A 23,903-nucleotide genomic window follows, 5' to 3' on the forward strand; every position below is an offset into this window, starting at 1 on the left:
GAGCCACCGAACCCGGCTCCTTTTTTTTTTTTTTTAAAGGAAGATGTCTTTTTAAATAGACATTTTATATGTTGTTAAAACTGTGCTTTCCACCACATGTACTTTTGGTTTATTGTTTTAAGTAATCCTTCCCTACATTTGAATCATAAAATATGTTTTCTGAGCCGGACTTGGTGGCTCAGCCTGTAATCCCGTGCCTTTGGGAGGCTGAGGTGAGTGGAATGCCGTGGGTTTGAGACCCGCCCGGGCAACTTGGCAAGACCTCATCTCTACAATAAACCAAAAAAATTAGCCGGGTGTGGTAGCGCACGCCTGTAATTCCAGCTACTTGGAAGGCTGAGGCGGAAGGATCACCGGAGCCCAGCAGGTCGAGGCTGCGGTGGCCAGGAGCGGCCACTGCACTCCAGTCTGGGCGACAGAGTGAGACTCCAACTCAAAAAAAAAAAAAAATGTTTTCTGATATAGGAACAGAGACCATACAATTCACAAAACCTAAAATATTTACTCTCTGTCCCTTTATGAAAAAAGTTTGCTGATTCTTGCTCTAAAGAATTTCTTAATGAAAAGATTTTGGTTTTTTTTTTCCTTTGTTGGATATAACATGGGTCTTGTAAGAAAATATTTGATTTAAATGTCAACTAGCATGTTAAAATAATTTTTATGAAGTAAATTTTACAGTTAACACTTAGGAGTATTTTATAATTTCATTAAGAAAAAAATGGACTTAGAACTAACTTTAAACAGTTCTTTAGTTTATGAGTGAAACTGGTATTGATAAATTTCAAGAATTATACTTTGTAGAACAATTGAAAAACGAAGCACTCTTAGTGAGATGAAGTAACCTTTGTTATTGTCTTGGCTTGATTCTAATGTTTCTTGAGTGAATGAATGAATGAAATGAGATAGTACATGAAAAAGACTTAGCACAGGGACAGCCTTAATAAATGATAGTTATTATTAATAATAAAGACATCAGGATACGTGCTTGCCTCTCACAACTAAAGTGACAAATACTAGCATAAGATGATTAAAGATAATAATTGTCCTATGCTTTTTCTTTTATTTATTTTTAATCTTTTTTGAGTTGGAGCCTCACTCTGTTGCCCAGGCTGGAGTGCAGTGGCATTCTCATAGCCACCACAGCCTCCATCTGCTGGACTCAGGCCATCCTTCCACCTCAGCCTTCCTAGTAACTGAAACTATAGGCGTGCGCCACCACACCCGATTGATTCTTTTTGATTTATTGTAGAGTCAAGGTCTTACCAAGTTGCCCAGGCTGGTCTCAAGCCCCTAGGCTCAGGCAGTCCTCTGATCTCTACCTCCCAAGGTGCTGGGATTACAGAAGTGAGTCACCATGCCTGACTTGCTTTTTCTTTTAAAAGTTAATCTTTTGGCTTGATACTGAAGGATAGCACTTCAAATTAGCATATCATTTAAACATCTGTCAGATTTAGTGATGCATAGGCACAATAGTTGGTTAGCAACATTTAGTCATAGTTCATCAATTAAAAAAAAATGTAAGTTCCAGTTATGTGTAAAACATGCTCAATGAATGAGGTATAGAAAGAAATGTAAGACATAGTTTCTGTCTTCAAAGAATTTGCAGTGTAGTTGGAAAGACAACACGTGTGGAAAGTTACAGAAAAATACAAGCTACTGTTACATTGACCTAGTTTTCCTTTCAAGTCATTAAAATAAGCTTCTTTTCAGTCTCTTTTCCTTGCTACCTTAGATACTTATTTTTCATATTAAATATTCTATTTTGTGCCTACTTTTAGAACTGAATTTATAACCTCCTGTTAGAAGCTACCCTGATTTATCATTAGCAAAAATACTTATTCTCTGGCGATGAAATTAGTTTCTAGCTATTTCATTATCATTTTTCATTTAAAAAATATTTAAGTACCGTGCTTATTTTATTTTTTAAGCATTTAGGCATAGTAATTATTCTGGGTGGAGAAAATTTAGAGATAGTTATGAATCTTAGATGTTGACATTGTAGTATATTTTTTGAACTTCCAGTTACAGCTTTGGGAAAGGCATAGTGGCAAGGACTCAGCAGTTGACCTTTCTTTCAGGATAAAATCTTCTAATTCTTCATCCTTTCAAAGAATTTCAATATGTCTTTATATAATAGGACAAGAGAGGGAAGAGGTAGAATTTACTAAACACAAATAAAAAATTTTTCAAATCTTTGGTTGCTGACCTAAGAATAGTTTTGTTTATTATAGATTTGAAATATATTTGAAACAACTGACTACTGTATGTGGAAATACTTACAGCTGTCATATTGCATGTGTCTCTTGTATTTCTCTTTAAATGATGATATATTTTTGTTGTTACTAGGGTTGGGTGGGTTTTCTTGTCTTTTGTTGAAGTAAAAGGACTCTCAATAGTCTCTAGCTGTGGAAAAGAAGCTACCTTTTAAAGAGTTTGATTCTGCCACTCAATATAGCCACCTACAGGACTTAGAGTTTACAAGTATTTGGGAGTCCATATGACCTTCAGATATACTGTATGAGAGTTAACACTTTTAATTTTATTCTCCTGCTTCCTAATACAAATTCTCTAAATTTAAAAACCCAGAGGAATAGGGAAAACATTCTTGTGAAAGATAAAAGCTATATTTTGTTAGCAGGAAAAATACTTAAACAGGAGATAGAAATTATTTCTTTGATTCATCTAATTGTCTTAAGACCCTGAGGTCAAAGAGTTTCAGAGAAAGGCCATAAATTGTTAGCCTATTATTTGGATTGGGGAATATTTTGACCTCTTGTCATTGCTGTCATCAGGATCATTTCTCTAGTTTTCTTATAGCATTGAAAGTTGCTGATTTTGATACAAGTAATTCTCTTTGTTATTAAATAAATGTCTTTTGGAAGCCTCTGTTATATTGTCACAATCAATTTTTCTATCTTCAAATATGATTGTGCCAAATCTTATAAATGTAAACTTTAATAGATCATGACTTTTAAAGAAACATTTCCTCTTCGATAATATGGAAAAATAATCAACTTTCTTACTTTCCATCCTATATTCTACTTACATGACCACTCATTGAAAACTGTCTTCTTGAGGAGTCTACCACAAATTCATAGATGGTATAATTAGTTCAGATCACTTTAAAACTTCAAAAACAAATAAAAATATGTTTAATATAAAATTAACTATGGTTTATATATTCTGAGTTATGGAGTGAAAAACAAATTTCAGGTACCTAAATAAAGCGCTCTAGTGAGAAACTTAAGTAAAGACATTTATTTAACTAGTTCTGTAACTAGCTTTTGTTAGTACAGCTCACTAGGATTCATTTAAATTATTTGTGCCAAATTCTCCCTTTTTAAAAGTTAAGAAGTTTGATTACAAAGTATCTCATTATAAAACTGTATGATATCATACCTTTTTATTTGAAAAAATTATATGAGCTATAATTTAAATAATTATATGAAATATATGTTTATATCTATATGAAGGTCTATAAGTTATACACTAAGTTATTTGTGATGGAATGGTTGATTTCCTTTGTATTTCTATATTGTTTGAAGTTTTTGGTTAGGAAAAAAGGTGGAATTAAAAGGAGTAGATGGTAAAACTTTAAGTGAAATTGATATTGAAAAGTATTCCATCCAAAAGTAGGTTTCTGAGCCTTGAGAAAAGACCACTTTATTGGATTACTTTTATGCGTGACTATAATGTATCTATATAGTACATAACAATGTATTGGGCTATAACATTCTAAAATTCCTGTGAATTTAGCTGTATCATAAGGAAGAGAAATAGTATAATTGAGTGAAAAGATTGAAGGTATGAAAAAACAAATTAATTCTGCTACCTAGAATTACCTTAATTCATTTAGTATGTTAATTGATTAATGTGATCATTGCAAGGCTAAAAAAGAATTCAGTCAGAAATATCATGATATAATTTGCATTGCATTTTCTGTGTGACCATAAATTGTTGGATATTGCAACATATGTAACATAAACCACATGTCAGCTGTTTCCTGCCTCACTGTTGACAAGAGCCCCATTCATAACTCTTCTTTTTATCCTTTCAGTGAATAAGTAATTATTCAATATAGAAGGCAGGATATTTGGAACTGGCTATTTAATGTGGCAGTACTCTGTAATGAAATCTGCTGTTACTGGCAACCTGAGAGGAGAATGTAACAATTCCAGTATGGCTGTAACTTTATCTGCTTTGACTGACTGTTTATTTGGCACATCAGTGAACCTTTTATCCCAGTGAGTGACAGCTCCAGAAGGGTCACATTTACATCCATTCTATCATGTATTGTAATATTTAATGGCGGACAAGGTTGAGCGAGACTGGGAGTAATTTGAACTTGCTTTTCCACTGAGTTGAGGCTAAAAAACAGCTTGATCCCCAGTATTGTGGTGTAACATGCTATGACTTAGCATTTGTTTATGAAGGCTAATCTTACTGACTACAATAAAAAAAATTCAGTCAAATAGAGTATTTGTTCTACTAAACTAAAACTCTTCAGTACTCATTTTTTTAAGTTACTGTGCTACTTACCATTTTCCTCATCAGTGACCACTTCCATAAATTAACCTTTTTGCACTGTTTCTCTAAAATGAGGCTTTGTTCTGTCTCATTTGGTGTAGTATTTGAGGAGTAATTATTAAGAACCTGTGAGTTCTAATATATAGCATTACACTTTTTAAAAAATGTCTGAGAATTTGGAAACAGAAGAGAAAAATCAGGTAAATATTAAACTATATTCTTGATATTCCATATGGGTTTTTAAGGAGATGTTTCTATAACTTTCAATTATGAAACTGAATTACAAGTGAAATTGTCCAGGAAAAGCTATCCTGGATGATAATTTTACTGATGGTTTTGCATTCCATGACAGGTAATTGAATTTCAGATATACTTGTTCCACTCAAGCAACCTGCCTTCATTATTAAATATTAATATTTTGCGTTCATTTTCTTATTCTTTCTGGAGAAGATTTTCTCTTCTTTACTGTTTTTTAGTGATACTTTAGATTCAATTTGATAATTCTGTGTTTTTGTAAACTATATTTAAAATGCTTTTTAAAACTGGTATATTAAGGAATATTTGAATGAGGTATGCTGTGAACAAAACTATCAATGCAAAACTGTAATATCACAAGCTCACATGAAGCCTAAGCACAAATTAAAACTGTCCTCTACTTAGTCTTATCTTTTTTATAATTTGTGAAAAGAGGGTTAACATGTCCTTAAAATTGGAGAGTTAGAGTGATATGTTAAAGAGATGAAAAAATAGAAACATCATTTATAATATTTTAAAAAGAAAGAGAATCAATTTCAAGTGGAATTTGTGGGTATTTTTCTTTTTGTTTTTTCTTAAATGGCAAGTTTTAGATACTACATTACCTTGAAATTTCTCTTTATTTGGCCACTATTATTCATTATTTATAGATTCTGATTTCACAAGAGATTTGATAATATTTTTTGTGATATTTTAGATATTAGTTATCTTTTCTATCCTTTATTTCAGACCCCTGACCATTGTACTAGGTGCTGTTGTTCTACTAAACAAGGAAACAGTGAAGAGTCTTCAAATACCTTTAAGAAGGATCATGGGGGGAAATCTAAGATACCTAAAATATATTTTGGGACACGCACACACAAGCAGATTGCTCAGATTACTAAAGAGCTCCGGAAGACAGCGTACTCAGGGGTCCCAATGACTATTCTTTCCAGCAGAGATCATACTTGTGTCCATCCTGAAGTAGTCAATAACTTCAACAGAAATGAAAAGTGCATGGAATTGTTGGATGGAAAGAATGTAAGTAAGGTATTTTGTTTTAGAGAAAAAATAAGGATGAGAATATTCAAATTACTCAATAAATGTTTCATATATATATTTCTAGTGATAATCAAATAACTTAGGAAAATCAAATTAATTGCTAGTATTGATTTTTTTATGAAAAAATAATTTTATCAGAGAAAAATCTTTAGCCAACTTTAAAACTGGGTTTTGGGGATATTTAATTCCTTGGAATCAATTTGCATTGTCACATAGGTCTTCTTATTTTCTTCTTTTAAATCCTGCTATCAAAAATAGTCAAACATGAATGATGTCATATGAGGAGATAAAAGTTTTAATGATTTAGTCTAACTAAATCTAATTAATATGCTTTGCATATTTAAAAACTTCAGAAGGAGCTAGTTTATTTAGGTTCTCTCTTTGAGCAAATTTTTAAATTTTTTTTAATTGAATGAGAAGTATAGTGATTATTCTATAATTCTTATCAGCGCAAACTTTTCTTTTAAAAATTGTACTAAATTATTAGCTTTAAAACAGTGTCATTGGTGGTTTGACAATTTTCAAGTAAATTAGAATAAGATGATTTTGGACCAGATGGAGATAGAGAAGTCTTTCTTACTAAAGACTTATAAGATTGACTTTTAAATAATTTATTGGCAGAGTATTAGTTTGGGAGTCTGTATTCCAGTATAATAACTAATTTACTCTAAAAATGAAGTTGCAAGTATGAAATTGTTTCTTAAGATAGTGAACCATAAATTGATAGTATATGAAATGACCACTGATATTTTAATATATTTTTAAAGCTGTTTTGTCTTTCACTAGTCTAGTATTTCATCAGAGTTGGTTCTACACAAAAAACTATGAGCTACAGCTCCTAGAATTTCATTTCATTGATATATCATCTCCTACCATATGCATGAATACATTATTTTGTATTATGCTTTTCTTCCACAATGCTTTCTTTTATTAGATGAGAATTTTTCCAGCTTTATTTAGGGACATTCAAAAAATATTTTACTAATTCTAACATAAACTTATAAAGTATAAGTAGTAAGGGACTCAAATAGAAAAACTTGAGTGACTTGTTCAGAGCCAGGAAGAGAATATAGAATTATTGAATCAGAGCTATTGTTGAAATTCTACAGTCATATTTATTTCTATATAAGTTCTTCCTAACAGGAATAGTGAAATCCCTTCACTCTCTATATTATAAAACTTCTCTTCAAGGAGCGATAAAAATATTAAAATGTCAAATGCCCCAAACATAATAAAGAAAAGACTCTTCATGGTATAGTTCCATAAACTTCATGCTTAAGTGGACTTTACATAGTGATTAACTGATCTGTTGAATTCCTCAAATTCTTGAAGTTTGATTTTTGGCTATGCAGCCTATATAAGAAGATTTGCTGGCATTGTCATTATATTTTTATCTTTTTTTTTTCACTTGCAACTGGGAAAATTGTTATGTATTTATACATTGGTAAAGTACCTTGGTAAGAGCAAATATAAAATTCAAGATTGTATATTGAAGGCAAATAGTTTTATTTTACATAATTTTTTAGAATCCTACAATGCTGGTTATGTTTCCTGATTGATCTTTACTCAATATAAGTTTGAATCATGTAAAAATAAAAAGTAATTCAATAGACTTCAATTTGTCCAGAATTTTTCATCAGCCTTTAGTTTGTCTTAAAGTGAACAAATGTTTTATTTTTTAATATTAATGATACAAATAATTGAAGATCTCTGCTTGTGGTTTGCCTTGACCTAATTCTGTCTCACAATGCTTACCTCACAGGCATACATGAACATTCTTTTTCTTGTTCCCAAGCCCTCTAAGTAATTTGGTATTGTAATGAGGGCCAATTACAAAGTCACCATAGGTGTCTATGTTTACTATGACTGAATTACCAAAGCGAAATGATAAATAGATAACTGACAGTTTGAGTGAAAGAGTTTAAAGTATGATAACGCTTCAATTGACAGACTCCCCTCAGGGTTGTGTTACACTGCTAAAATGGATGAGCTTTTCTGGTTTTGCTATCAGCCTGCACTGGGGTGTTATTCTACGTGCCCTTAAAGTGTAAACTTTCTGATTTTTTGGCTTGATCTGAAGGCACATGTGTTTTTTTGTTCACTGTTTCTTTTACTAAAGTGCCCTTATACTAGAAAAGTATGTACTTATCTGTTAAAGGTTAATTTTTATTTAAATTAAGAAAAAATTTTAACTAGAACCAGAAATGAAAATTCTAAAAAATTATTTTGGATATGAAATATCAATTTTTTTTGTTAAAATAAGACTTAACAGTTCACAATAATAGATTCTGAAGGTACTTTAGTGATCATTTTGTACAAAGATAAACTTTCAGAATTGTGTGGAAAATACTTGGAATGAAGAAATGGTGACTGTCATATTATTAAACTCAGTCTTTATCAAACTTAATATAAAAAGTCATTGACACCTCTTCACCTGACTTTAGATCCTAGAATCATAGAATCTTAGAACTGGAAGGAACTTGAGTGTATGTAGGCAATTTGTCCAAAAACTATCAAACTTTAAAATTTTACCATTAATATGAATATATATACACTATACTGTTTAATAACCAAAACTGGAAATCACTGAGATGGTGTACTCACTGAGTCAGAAGGAATCTTAAAAGGCTTCTGGTTCAACTATTCTTTTGATGCTTAGCCACATGTGAAAAATGGACCCTGAAGTTTGCCCAATCAGACAAGTAATTGCAAGAAAGGAGGAACCAGAACCGAAGTTTTCTAACTCCTCGTCCATTGCTATTTTGATTATACTAGAAACAAAAACAAAGGATGGCATTGAGATGTGGGGAACTTGATACAGTATGAGGGATAAGAAAGAATAGTAGAGGTTAGACAAATTAAGTGAAAATAATATAGAAAATGAACTAAATAAATGTAGTTAGTTGAACCCTTTGCCTCCTACTTTTTATTTTTGATACTTTGGAGGACCAACAGGTAACTTTCTTTAACATGCTGAATATAAAACTTTAGACATGAACTGTTCCTCAGTTTATGTCTTGTCCTTTGATTTGCTGACATTCTTTTGTAAGTTATGAATCTTTTATGGTTTACTCTATTTGTGTGTACTGATGTATGTATACATACAGATTCTCCTTTTGGATAGTTCACAGATAAAAATACAGACACATAATTTCTATATTTTATATATAATTGTTTTTCTTATTAAGGAAAGCAAACTGAGAAAGAGAAATGTTTTTATTTTAAAATCATTTATTTTTTATAGATATATAAAATTAATGAAAATAAAAGTCACCCATTATTCTACTATTTAGTCCCAAATGTCACTGAAAAAGAAAAATAGTGTATATATATATATATATATAACTATATATATATATAGTTAGAAGACTCAAATTTATAGAAAACCATAAAGTGAAAAAAGAAACTTCCCCCATTCCAGCTCCTTCCATCTCCTTAACCCTTGGAGGAAGACTGACTCTGTATTAAAGTTTTGTGTATATTCTGTCACAATATTTTAAGAACATACTTGCTGTAATATACGTGTATATATTCTTTAGAAAACAATTTGCATGAAATAAATTATTCTATACACATTATTTAACATCTATTTTTCTCACTTAATATATCTTTAGAGAGCCTAACACATCGGCATGTAGACAAACCTACCTCATTTTTAAGAGCTATAGTTTTTGCATTAATTTTATTTAATTTATTTAACATGTCTCTTGCAGGTAGACATTTGATTTATTTCCAACTTTTTGATTATTAAACAGCATAGTGTACATATACTCACATTAATGGTAAAATTTTAAATTTTGATAGTTTTTTGACAAATTGCCTATGTACTTCTACTACTAGAGGTTTATGTGTTTACTAAAATTGTATATTTATCTTTCTACTAATCTTTAGACAGTATATGAGCCACCCTTGCCAGGACTGGATTTTATCAAAATTCTACTTTTTTATTAAAGAATGTAAAAAAATTTTTATTTCCAATAATTGAATGACAGAGAATATTAGTAGATAACACAAATTACTGTTGAACCTTGTTAGAATATTTTATTATGTTAAACCTTGTTAGAAACTATAAAAAGTACAAGGTTCTGTTTTTCACCTTTAAAATAGACTAAATATATGAAAAGATAATATTAGTATTTATAGGGATGTGGGAAAAGGGTAATACAAAATAACGTATACTTTCAGGAGGATAATTTGTTAATTGCTCTTAATAAACTAGAACGTACTTCATAGTTTCTGATCTCATAATGCCATTTCTAAAAATGTATACTAAGAAAATATTTAGAAATTGGCATAAGAATGCTCATTGCAGCATTATTTATAAAACATAAATTGGTAACAGTCTAAATGCCTAGTAATCAAGAAAATGGTTCATCAACTGTGGTACTTTAATTCAATGTTTATATATGAGCTACAATGAAAAAATGCTTAGTAATGTGAGAAGATTTTCTTGATATGATTTTTAATAAAATAGGCAGAGGAAAACAAAATATTGTTTTATAAAAATGTGTATTTGTTGTGACTCGATTGTTAATAATCCTCAGTGCCCAGGGAAAACTTGCTTTGCTCTTGTTATTTGAATATTGGGTCACACTGTAGGGAGAGAATCCTTATGTATATGTATAGAAGAAATATGAAATGAAATATGTCAAAATGTTACGAATACATTCTTTGTGTGGTGGAATTATAGATAATCTAGAGGTTTTGGGGGTACTCTTGTGTTTTCTGAATTTTTTTGTGGTGAACACTATATTTTTTTCCCGTAGGGCATTTTAACCTGCCTGCCTAACATTCTTTCCTTCTTATTTGTATTTGAATAAACAATACAGTTACATGGCTTAAAATGGAAAAGCTACAAAAGGGTCTACAGAGGAAAATCTCTTCCACTCCTGTGCCTAAATCACTTTGTTCTCATCTTTGAAAGCAACCAATGAAACCATTGTTCTGTGTAACCTTCCCGAAATGTTTTATGCCTAATATCATTTTAATCAGAACAATGTTATAGCAAACATATTTTTAAGTATTTTCTAAGTTAATTTAGAGTATTTGGAGCTCCTGATCTGGAGTTCCATCTGAGTCTGTCAATATTATTTCCTGGTTGTAACTGTGTATGTGGTGTTATGCTTCCTCTATAAAATCTTAACCTTGTGCCTTTAATGATTCTCCTAAAATTCTGAGATAAATTTGTTTTATACCTTTTATTCCAATATTATTTCACATTTCAGTTATGCATATTTGTTTTTAGGGAAAATCCTGCTATTTTTATCATGGTGTTCATAAAATTAGTGATCAACACACATTACAGAATCTGCAAGGGATGTACCAAGCCTGGGATATAGAAGAACTTGTCAGCTTGGGGAAGAAACTAAAGGCTTGTCCATATTACACAGCTCGAGAACTAATAGAACATGCTGACATAATATTTTGTCCCTACAACTACCTTCTAGATGCACAAATAAGGGAAAGTGTGAGTATATATGTAAAAGTTAGAACTTTTTTCCTACTTACTGGTATATAAATGGAAAAGCTTTTAGATGTTTCATTGTGTTTATTTTTTGTTTTATAGTTAATTTATGTAAATACATTTGTGTATACATATTTGAGTACTGAAAATATATCCTAAGGTCTATTAAAAACTAAATTTTAGGCCTAGTTAGTCATTTTAATTTCCAAAATAAGCAATTTTAAGGAACTAGTGACTGAATGGGACTATAGCAGAGTTTCTCATCCTTGGTAGTAATGACATTTTGGGTTGGAAAAGTCTTTGTTGTGGTAGGCTGTCTTGTGCATTGTAGGGTGTTTAGTAACATCCCTGGCTTTATATACTGGATGTCAGTAGCACACTCACAGCTGTGAACATCAAATGTCTCCATAATCTTGTGCCTACATTAATAGAAAAAAAAAGCCAGATGTGGTGGCTCACCACATGTGTAATTACAGCACTTTGGAAGGTGGAAGCAAGAGGATTGAATGAGCCCATGGGTTTGAGACTAGCCTAGACAACTTGGCAAGACCTCGTCTCTACAGTAAATCAAAAAATTAGCCAGGCATGGTGGCCATGCCTGTGGTTTCAGCTACTTGAAAGGCTGATATAGAAGGATTGCCTGAGCCCAGCACTGAGGCTGCAGTGGCTGTGAGTGTGCCACTGTACTCCAGCCTGAGACTTGGACTCAAAAAAAAGTCTCCAGACATTGCCAAATATTACCCCCTGGGGAGCAAAATTGTTCTCACTTGGGACCCATTTTTGGCTATTACTCTTTCCATTTATGAATAGTCAGAAAGAATTACTTAAAAACATTTGTCTGAAAAAATTATGTTTTTAAAGAATTCATGATGGGAGAATATGCATACTATGCAAATTATGCTTTTGAACTTTTGAGAGGTGAACTTCAGTTATAACATTTGTGTTTATTTGCCTAATTCTTGGAGATATGCAGTTGAAGGATAAGACAAAAAGTTAGTAACCTGTTAAAGCTCGTTGTTATTCCTCTCTTTGGGTCTGTTTACACAATTCATCTTAGCATTCCATTTCTTTAAGTTCAAAATTAATAGGCATTATGTTTACTACTCTTTCTATCATACCTCTTATTTGATTTTCTCTTAACTAAATCTCTTCCCTCTGAACCAATGTATATATTAATGCCAGGTCAGTCTTTCTAATACTGCTTTTGTTATATCCTTTCTCTGCTTAAAAATCTCCTATTGCTCCCATTTGCTTATGAGATAAAGTCCATATTTCTTAAGCTTACACTCAATATGCTCATTAATCTTCCCTGTATCTGCCCCACTTGAACCCCTCAAAATTACCTCAAAGTTTCTTAAGGATGCCTGTTCTTTCTTGTATCTCTGCTTTTGCTGACACTTCTGTTGAAATGCTCTGCGCTCTCTGTCTGTCTAATTCAAATCCTACTCATCTTTTAAACCCTGGTATATCTCCTACTCTTCCATGACTCTTTCTTAGTCATTTTTCGGCCCTTCATGTGTTCTTACTTCCTCAAAATCATTCCTTGACGATTGCTTTGTGACATTTCCTTATTGTATTAGTCAGGTAATACACAATTGCAGGTAATACAAACCCAGTTTTAAAAAAGCTTAAGAAAAAATACTTGACTCTCTTCATTGTGATGGCTTTAGTCTCAGGCATGCTCTCTCCTGGTGAGAGCAAAGATAACTATAAACAGCTAGCTAACTTGGTGAAAAGAGCATGGTCTCATATTAGTCCACCAAATTATTCTGATATGGCCATAATCTGTTTCTGAGCCTGAATCTATCACTACAGAGGGTTAGAACACTTTGACAAACCTGGATTATGAATGGTGCTTCCTGTTGTGAAAGTGGTGATGTTTTTTGATTAACGGATTAATAGTTCTGCTAGTATTACATGGAAATTGGGAAAGAGCAATTCTTAAAGTGAGGAGTTACAGGAGAGGTGAAAATGAAAGTTATATACTACATTGTTAGTATTTTAAGAGTCATTTGAATCCCATGTTATTTCATTTTTAATGGTTTTATACTTTGTTTTTAAAATTATATTGGAAACTCCTTCATAGTGGGATTTTATGCCTTTCTACGTAGCCAGCAGTACCTTGATCCAGGCTCACCTTTTTTAGTTATTACAAATTCATTAATATAGAGCTGATATTTGGTTGACCTTAGCACTTCAGAAGTTTTATTTAAGGTCTATAATCAATTGCTTATATAATTGCACTTGTAATATTGGCCTTTAGTGTGAATTTTTAAATGAAATATCTTGCCTACTGCAGTTAAATTCATTTTGCTGAATGTTTTACAGGAAAATTCTTTTATCTTATAGATGGATTTAAATCTGAAAGAACAGGTTGTCATTTTAGATGAAGCCCATAACATCGAGGAGTGTGCTCGAGAATCAGCAAGTTACAGTGTAACAGAAGTTCAGCTTCGGTATGCTCGAGATGAATTAGATAGTTTGGTCAACAATAATATAAGGAAGAAAGACCATGAACCTCTACAAGCTATGTGCTATAGCCTCATTAAGTAAGAATATTTGTCTATCAGTATGTTTGTGCTGCCTTTATATTAAAAATGTGTTTGATTATGCTACAGTGTTTTAAAGTTAGTAAACTTTTTTTTTGAGTTGGAGTCTCACTCGTCTCCCAGGCTGGAGTGCAATGGCACGCTCATGGCTACCTCATCATCAACCTGATGGGCTCTGGCAATCCTTCTGCCTCAGACTTCCAAGTAGCCAGAACTACAGGTGTGCGCGACCACACCCAGCTTGTTTGTTTGTTTGTTTATTTATTTATTTATTGTAGAGATGAGGTCTTACCAAGTTGCTGGGGCTGTCTTGAACCTGTGGGCTCAGGCAATCCACTCACCTAGGCCTCCCAAAGTGCTGGGATTACAGGCTGAGCCACCGAGCCTGGCCGTAATCTTTGATTAAACAGGCTACTTGGGAAATGCATTATTCCTTGCCAATTAAACTTAAAAAACAAAGAAACAAAAAAAAAAGCCATAGTGGCTCATGCCTGTAATCCCAGCACTTTAGGAGGCCAAGGTGGAAGGATTGCTTGAGTCCAAGAGTTTGAGACCAGGCTAGGCAACATAGCAAGATCTCATCTCTACTACAAATAAGAAATAAAAAAATTAGCTGAGCATGGTGGTGCACACCTGTAGTCCTAGCTACTTGGGAGGCTGAGATGGAAGAATCACCTGAGCACAGGAGCTGTGATGAACCATGATTGTGCCACTGCATTCCAGCCTGGGTGAAACCTTCTGACTTAAAAAAAAAAAAAGCTAGTCCAACCTTTGTCTGGGTCAAAAGAATATAATGATACATGCAAGAGTTATTATCACACAATTTTCTAAAACAGCAAAAAACAGCAAGACTGAGAAGCAAACACAACGTGAAATGTTCTAGATATCTATTCAGAGTGTACAAGCTAATTATGCAAAATACAGTCATTAGAATAACATGTAGCCATAATAGTGAGGAGACAGGTGTTTATGGACCAAAGTGAAAAACCTGTTTTCCATGTAATATTGAAGGAAAAAAATGTCATGCAATAAAAACCTGCTTAAAGAGGGAGGAAAAAAGAAAATATGATTAACATAATTGATTTTTTTTTTTGAGATGGTATCTCACCATATTGCCCAAGTGATCCTCCTGCCTCAGCCTTGTGAGTAGCTGGGATTATAGGCATGCACTACAATGCTGGTTCTCTTTAAAAATTAATAGCTGTGAATCTTATTCCTAATCTCGCAGGATAATTCATCAGCTCCAAAGGATGTGTATAAGACATTAAACAGTACCATCTCTTAAAACATGATTTCTTCCTGTGTACTGTTTCCCCCTAGTCTTCCACATCTAAGCAAACAGTACCTACCAGCTCCTCAAATGAAAAAACCTAAATGTTCTTGATTACTGCCTTACCTCATCCTGTTAGTCATTAAGTCTTGGAGATGCTACTTGCACAATATATCCCAAATTCATCAATTTCTTTCACTTTCCATATCTGTCATCCAAGAATCATCTTTCGACTAAAATATTGTAACAGCATCCTACCAAGCATCTACTTTCACTCTTTCTCCTCTAATCCATTCTGGCATAGAAACTGGAATTATCTTTTAAACACTTAAAATAGTTTGTCTCTCTTTTATTTAAAATTATTTGAAACTTTCCCTTTGCACTTTGAATAGAATCCAAATTTCTTATCTGATTTCTGCTTATCACTTTAACATTGTTCATACCATTATTCATTTCAACGTGGTTTGTAAACCATGCTGACTTTCTTTCAGATCCTCAAACAAGCAAAATTTGTTAACTGCCTCAGAATCTTTGCACTAGCTATTCCATCTGCTTGGAATACTTTCTGATCCTCCATGACTGGTTTCTTTTTATATTCAGTTGTTAGAATAAATGTCACCTCAAGAGAGCATTCTTGACATTCACATTAAAGTAGCAACTAGGTTATATTAACCTAATTTATTTTCACTATATCATGTATCACTACCTGATATTTTCTTATTTATGTACTTACTTCTATGTTTATTTCTGTCTCCCATTAGTAGAATATAATTCCATGAGAATAAGGACCTTACTTATTTACTACTGCTATTTTCACTACTCAGAACAATGTCTGAATAAACTAGGCATTCAAACACTTGAATATATGAGTGTGTGTATGTCAATGAATGTATATATTTTTTAGTAATTCTCTTGTGTTAATATGTAACACTTAAATTTCTTTATTAGGTTGTTTTGTATTTCCTCTTATAAGCATTTGATAAAACACCTAAGACCTGGCTTTTAGTTGGAAAGATATTAGTCCACTAAAGCAGTGTGAATCCACAAAACACAGTTGGGAGATCATATACATGTTTCTCTCTTCTGAATAAGAGCTTACTTTTTAGCTAGATAAATATTTCTTTGCAATATATAACATGCATGCTTTTTAAAAGGTGCCTTAATGACACCACATAAATGTCCCAAGAGCTTTAAGGAATACAGGTCAATGCATGACAAGAATGGCAATTCTTTTGTTCTTTTGAAATAGTGCACATAAGGCTGATACTGGTTGACAGAATTGTTTTATTTTATTCCAGTTGGTTAGAAGCAAACTCGGAACATCTTGTAGAAAGGGATTATGAATCATCCTGTAAAATATGGAGTGGAAATGAAATGCTCTTAAATTTACACAAAATGGGCATCACTACTGCTACTTTTCCCATTTTGCAGGTAAGATTCTTTTTTTCCCACCTGCGCAATTTATTTAGTGAATTAGAAGTTATTTAATAGTGAATAAATTCAGAATAAATCCAGTGAATAACCCAGACTTTTAAAAATAGCAATTTCTTTCTTTCTTTCTTTTTTTTTTTTTTGAGTTGGAGTCTCACTCTGTCGCCCAGACTGGAGTTCAGTGGCATGCTCCTGGCCACTGCAGCCTTGACCTGCTGGGCTCTGGCAATCCTTCCATCTCAGCCTTCCAAGCAGCCGGAACTACAGGTGCACACTACCACGCCCGGCTAGTTTTTGATTTATTGTAGAGGTGAGATCTTGCCAAGTTGCCCGGGCAGGTCTCGAACCTGTGGGCTCAGGCAGTGCACTCGCCTCGGCCTCCCAAAGTGCTGAGATTACAAGCTGAGCCACCGAGCCCGATCAGCAATTTAATTTTTTTAATTTATTATCTAAAATTAATGATATTTAAATAATGGCATAGGTAAATTATAGGTAAAAATATAGCATTAGTTTGAAGGAAATAAATATTTAAAGGGATTAATTTCTTCGTTCAAAGCTAAAAAAAATCACTATTTTTAGGTTACAAAAACTTTAAATTTTAGAAAATAATGAGAAAAAAATTATATTTTGCGCACCTTAATTTAGAAATTGTAAACCTTGGGTTCATGAGAAGATTATGGACTTTGGAAGTCTATGAACCTTATGAAGTTGTATGCAAAATTTTATGAGTATATACTTTTGTACACTTTTCTAGGTAGAGGCTACATAACTTTCATATTCTCGAGAGTAGTTTTTTTTTAAGATTAGAATGTGTTTTATTTGTTCCTATTCACTTAAATCAACAGACTGTATTTTTTAGAGTGATTATTTTAGGTTTAGAGAATAATTGAGTAGGCAGTACAGAATTCTCACATATTCCCACACCAGCCACACACATAAATCACAAACCACACATACCCCTACAGTTTCCCCTATTATTTTTTCTTTTTCTTAAAATTAAAAAAAAAAAAATTATTTGGTAAGAGTGTCATTCGCCAATCCCCTATTATTCATATGTTTTAATAATAGAGTGTATTTGTTATAATTGATGAAAAAATATTGATGCATTATTGTCAATTAAAGTTCATAGTTTACCTTAAGGTTCACTCCTTGTGTAATTCAACCAGGTTTTGGCTGGTAATTCACTATTGCAGGATCATACAGAATACATTGACTTCCTAAAAATCTTCTATGTTGTACCTATTCATGCCTCCACCACATCCCATGCCATTGCCCCCCAAGTCCCTAGCAATCGCTGGTCTTTTCACTGACTCCATAGTTTTACCTTTTCTAGAATGCCATAGAGTTGGACTCATATAGTATGCAGTCTTTTCAGATGGACTTCCTTTACTTAGCAGTGTGCTTTTAAAGTTCCTCCATGTCTTTTTGTGGCTTAATAGCTCATTTCTTTTTATCATTGAATAGTATTCCATTGTCTGGTTCTACCAAAATTTGTTTATGTATTCATCTACTGAAAGTTATGTAGGTTCTTTCCAGTTTTTGGCAATTATAAATAAAGCCGCTATAGACATTTGTATTCATGTTTTTGTGTGGACATGCTTTCTACTCATGTGGGTAAATACTAGGAGCACAATTGTTGAATTATGTGGTAAGACTATGTTTAGCATTCCAAGAAACTGCTCAACTGTCTTCAGAAGTGGCTGGTGTGGTTGCATGCACTGGTAGTCCCGGCTACTTGGGAGGCTGAGGCAGGAAGACTTCTTGAACCCAAGAGTTCAAGGCTCAAGGAGTTCAGTGCATGAATAACCACAGAACTCCAACGTGGGCAGCATAGCAAGATCCTGTTTTAAAAAAAAAAAGTGGTTGTACCATTTTTGCATTCCCACCAGCAATGAACAAGAGTTTCTGTTATTGTACATCTTTGTCAGCATTTGATATTGTCAGTGTTTTGAATTTTAGCCATTAAAACTGTTGTTTTAATTTACAGTTCCCTAAGGACATGATATTAATGTCTTTTCATATGCTTGTTTGTCATCTGTATATCTTTTTTGACGAGGTGTCTGTTTGGATCTTTTTCCCACTTTTCAATTGTATTATTTGTTTTTTGTTTTTTTAAAAATATTTTTTATTATGATGTCATGGGGTGCAGTTAAGGGTTAGGTATACAATTACGTTCCATTCAGGCATCCTGTTGATAAGAGGTGTTTCCCCATCCCCAGACAGATATTTGCTACTGTTAATCCCATCTCCCCCCCGCCATAGTTTCCCAGTACCGTCAGTCATTTTCTTATAGTATTACATTGGATGTTCAAGGTCCATTATATGAGTGAGAACATGTGATACTCGGATCTTTGTTTCTGTGAGAGGTCACTCAGTATTATAGACTCTAGTTCCATCCAGGTTGCTGTGAAATTCATGATTTTGCAATGAACTTTAAAACTCAACAATTAAAAACAAATAATACCATCGTGTAAATAATACCACCGTGGTACATATACATGATGGTATTATTTATTTTTAATTGTTGAGTTTTAAAGTTCATTGCTTGTCTTGAATACAAGTCCTTCATCAGAAAGGTGTTTGCAAACACATTCTCTGTGAGTTGTCTTTTCATTCTGTTTACAGTATCTTTTGCAGAGCAGAAGTTTTTAGCTTCAGTGAAGTTCAGCTGAGTTGTCTTTTCATTCTGTTTACAGTATCTTTTGCAGAGCAGAAGTTTTTAGCTTCAGTGAAGTTCAGCTTACCAACTTCTTTTCCTTTCATGAATCATGCTTCAGGTGTTGTATCTAAAAACTCATCACCAACCTACAGTCAGCTAGATTTTCTCCTATCTTCTAGAAGTTTTATAGTTTTGAATTTTACATTTAGATCTATACTTCATTTTGAGTTAATTTTTGTGATAGGTATAAGGTCTGTGTCTAAAGTCATTTTTTCCCTATGTATATGTGCAGTTATTCCAGCACCATTTAATAAAAAGACTGTCTTTTCTTCATTGGATTGTCTTTTTTCCTCTGTCAAAGATCAGCTTACTGTATTTGTGTGGGAGTATTGATCCAATTGTCTCTCCCTTTACCCATACATCGTCTTGACTTTGCAGTAAATCTTGAAGTTGGGTAATGGATCCAGAGGTTTTTTTCCCCAGCATTATTGAGGTATGAATGACAAATAAAAATATTTGTTTAAGGTATACAATGTGATGATTTGATATATGCATGATTACCACAATCAAGGTAATTAACATATCCATCACCTCATGTAGTTACCCTTTGTTTTTGTTTGTTCATGTGTGGTGAGAGCACTTAAGATCTACTCTCTTAGCAGATTTCAAGTATACAATAGATTATTATGAATTACAGTCATCATGTTTTACATTAGATCTCCAGAACTTATCTATCTTATAACTAAAAGTTTTAAATACCCTTCTGCCAACATCTCCCCAACTCCCCAGTCCCCACCCCCCGATAGCCACTATTCTACTCTGTTTCTACAAGTACAACTTTTTTAGATTACACATATAAGTGATAGTATGTACTATTTGTCTTCCTTCCTTTCTCCCTCCCTCCTTTCCTCTTTTCTTCTCACTCTGTTGCCCAGGCTAGAGTGCAGTGGCACCCTCACAGCCACTTCAGCCTCGACCTGCTGGACTCAGGCGATCCTTCTGCCTCAGCCTTCCAAGTAGCTGGAATTACAGGCGTGCGCCAGCATGAACGGCTCATTTTTTTATTTATTGTAGATTCGAGGTATCACCAAGCTGTCCAGGTTAGCCTGAGACCCCTGGGTTCAGGAAATCCTTTGCCTCAGCCTCCCAAAGTGCTGAGATTACAGACTTGAGTCACCATGCCCGGCTCTCTTCCTTCATCTCGTTGGGATCTCTGTTGCCCAGGCTAGAGTGTGGTGGGCTCACCGCAGCCTTGACTTGCCCGGCTCAGGTGATCCTTCCACCTCAGGCTCCCAAGGAGCAGATGCTACAGGCGCTTACCACCATGCTCGGCTTATTTTCTTAATTTTCTGAGTTGGAGTCTCACTCTGTTGCCCAGGCTGGAGTGCGGTAGCACACTCATGGCCACCCTAGCATTGACCTGCTGGGATCTAGCAATCCTTCCACCTCAGCCTTCAAAGTAGCTGGAACTACAGGTGCGCACCACTATGCCCAGCTAATTTTTTTTTTTTTTTCTTTAGTTGGAGTCTCACTCTGTCACCCAGACTGGAGTGCAGTGGCCGCTCCCTGCCACTGAAGCCTCGAACTGCTGGGCTCTGGCGATCCTTCCACCTCAGCCTTCCAAGTAGCTGGGACTACAGGCGTACACTACCACGCCCGGCTAGTTTTTGATTTATTGTAGAGATGAGGTCCCACCAAGTTGTCCAGGTGGGTCTCGAACCCGGGGCTCAGGCAATTCACTCACCTCAGCCTCCCAAAGCGTTGGGATTATGGGCTGAGCCACTGAGCCTAGCTTAATTTTTTAAATTTATTGTAGAGACGAGGTCTCGCCAAGTTGCCTGGGCTGGTCTCGAACTCATGGGCTCAGGCAATCCACTTGCCTCGGCCTCCCAAAGTACTGAGCCACAGAGCCCAGCTTGCTTTTATTTTATTTTATTTTATTTATTTTAATTTAATTTTCTTTTTTATTTTTTTTAAGAGATGATTGCCTACTATGTTGCCTAAGGTGATCTCAAACTCCTGGGCTCAAACAACCTCCTGCCTCAACCTCCCAAATTGCTGAGGTTATGGCATGAGCTATGGCACCCAGACAATATTTATCTTTCTATCAGACTTTTTTCACCTAGCATAATCTTATAGTTTTATGTGTGTTGTCACAGATGGCAAGATTTTCTTCTTTGTTAAGGCTGAATAATAATCCCATTTTTTATATATGCACCACATTTTCTTTATTCATCATTTCCTCTGCTCTCACTTTCTCCCATGGGAGAAACTGGGCCAAGGGAGTCTCTCTTGGCACTGAGCTGTACTTCCTCCTGAAAGAAGTGATGTAGGTAATATGAAACTACTCTTTTTACTACTCTTATGCATCTTTAGTGCATCTATTCTTGAATGTTTTGGCTCTAACAGTGTCCTGGAACTTCTTTCCTGGACTCCCAGACTCTCACAAAGATTCTGTTATCTGTGAGTGGTTGTCAAAATCAGTGTATTGTTGGGAGATGACAGTAGAAAACTTATTCTGCTGTCTTGCTGACATCACTTCTCAAAGTGGTTTTGAACCAAAAGAATGAAAAATAAAAGCAATTCCTAGCATCATCAACACTAAGTGAACTAAAAGCATGACTTTTGCCCTGCATTTGTAAAATGCAGTGTGGTCTCTCTCATAATAATTTTTCCATATTGTGACATCTTTTCATAATATTTTTTGCATAAAATGTTTGTAAAGTTATTTATACACAATAAACTGGATAAATTATGGCATGTTTAGATAATGAAATACTACACAGCAATAAAAAATGAACACTTCCACCGTAACCATATAGATGATTTTTTTTTTTGAGTCAGGTTCTCACTCTGACGCCCAGGCTGGAGCACAGTGGTATGCTCTCAGCTACTACAACCTCGACCTGCTGGGCGACCAACCCTTCCACCTCAGCATTCCAAATAGCTGGAACTACAGTTGCATGCCAGCTCACCTGACTTTTTTTTTTTTTTTTGTAATGTAGAGACCAGGTTTAGGCAAGTTGTCCAGGCCCAGGCAACCCCTGGGTTCAGGCAAACCTACCTCAGCCTTCCAAAGTGCCGGGATTATAGGCATGAGCCACCATGCCTGGCCTAGATGAATCTTATTGATACTATGTTGAGTGAAATAAACTAGACACAAAAGAGTACAGACTGTACAATTCTGTTTTTATGAAGTTCAAGCACAGACAAACCATATTATGGTGATAGAAGTTGAAGTACTGGTTATAACTGTAGGAATTGGGAGAGTTTGGGCTCAGAAGGGATACATGGGAACATCTGGAATTCTAGGAATGTTTTGTATCCTGATTGGGTGGTAGTTACATGAGTGTGTGTGTGTGTGTGTGTGTGTGTGTGTGTGTGTGTGTGTGTGTGTAGTGAGCCACACACTTAAGATTGGTGCATTCTGCTGTATATATTAAACATCAGTAAAAATGTACAAATTAAATGTATTTCAAAGGAAAAAATTTGGAAAATACAGAAGAGCACAAAGAATACTGACTCATAAATTAAGTGATCATTGTGAACATTTTTATTTATGTCTGCTCATACCTTCTGTGTTTTATATTTGCTAATTGTAAACATTTCTGATACATGTTTCTTTGTAGCCTCTTTTCATTTCACATTGTATTATGAATACTTTCTTTTAATGAAGATTCACGTGATTTTTAGTTGCAGTGTAACATTTTTCTGAGTGTCAATACTCTAAATTATTTGATTAATCTGATCAATTGAAATATAGGTTGTTGTCAACTTCCACATATAATAAACAATTCTGATAAGAACATCCTTGCAAATATTTCTTTGTAGTTATCTCAGATTATTTTCTTTATATATTCTAAATGCCAATCCTCTGTTGTTGTATTGCATGTACAAATCTTGTGACTATGGTTTGACTACTTATGGTGTATTTTTTCTAATTTTTAAAAATTTTACATGCATTCAGATTTAACAAATATTTTTTTTTATAAAGCATGAGACATCCTTTTATAAAACCTGAGATTCATTTTGTTTTTGTTGTGAGCTCAGGAATCTATTTTTTTCCTGTATAAAGAGAGAATGATCTCAGCACTATTTCCTAAATAGTTCATTATTTTCCCTGATTTATAATGTCACCTATCTAATTTTCATATATGTGTGAATTTATTTCCAAATCTGTTTCTGTTTATTTAAGCTGTCATGTTTGTCAATTACTTTAGCTTTAGAAAAATGCTTATCTATGGATGTGTAAGGCATGTCTTCTTTGTTTTTTTCTTTTCAGAATTTTATCATCTAGTCTTTGTTTTATTCTGCCATTGGAATTTTAGATTTAGCTTATAAATCTCCATTAAAATTTTTGTTGAGTTTTTATTGGAATTACATTGAAAATAGGTAGCATAAAGTTTCTGTTGCTTTTACAAATGGTAATTTTAAAACAGTATTTTCTAATTGTTATTGGAATATAAAAATGGTAGTTGATTTTTATTTATCTTATAGCTAACTACCTTACTGAACTATTATATTGGTTTGTCCACAGATCATCTTAAAATTTCCATATAAATAATCATGTTGCCGGGCTCGGTGGCTCAGCCTGTAATCCCGTGCCTTGGGAGACTGAGGTGAGTGAATTGCCTGAGCCCTCGGGTTCGAGACCCGCCTGGGCAACTTGGTGAGACCTCATCTCTACAATAAATAAAAAAATTATTT

At 33.9% G+C, this 23,903-nt stretch overlaps 1 protein-coding gene across 1 annotated transcript in view; it reads left to right on the forward strand.

The window, feature by feature from the left end:
- The window catches only part of BRIP1 (BRCA1 interacting protein C-terminal helicase 1), a 182,016-nt gene that overhangs the window by 46,603 nt on the left and 111,510 nt on the right, over nucleotides 1-23,903 (forward strand). Inside the window, exons 6-9 of the mRNA XM_008070847.2 lie at nucleotides 5,512-5,802; nucleotides 11,069-11,290; nucleotides 13,637-13,836; nucleotides 16,405-16,537. Coding sequence (XP_008069038.1) covers nucleotides 5,512-5,802; nucleotides 11,069-11,290; nucleotides 13,637-13,836; nucleotides 16,405-16,537 — 846 coding nt within the window. The remainder of the gene's footprint in view (nucleotides 1-5,511; nucleotides 5,803-11,068; nucleotides 11,291-13,636; nucleotides 13,837-16,404; nucleotides 16,538-23,903) is intronic.

The sequence above is a fragment of the Carlito syrichta genome, unplaced genomic scaffold (assembly GCF_000164805.1).
Source record: "Carlito syrichta isolate Samal-C Ts95f unplaced genomic scaffold, Tarsius_syrichta-2.0.1 Scaffold314028, whole genome shotgun sequence".
Lineage (NCBI taxonomy): Eukaryota > Metazoa > Chordata > Mammalia > Primates > Tarsiidae > Carlito > Carlito syrichta.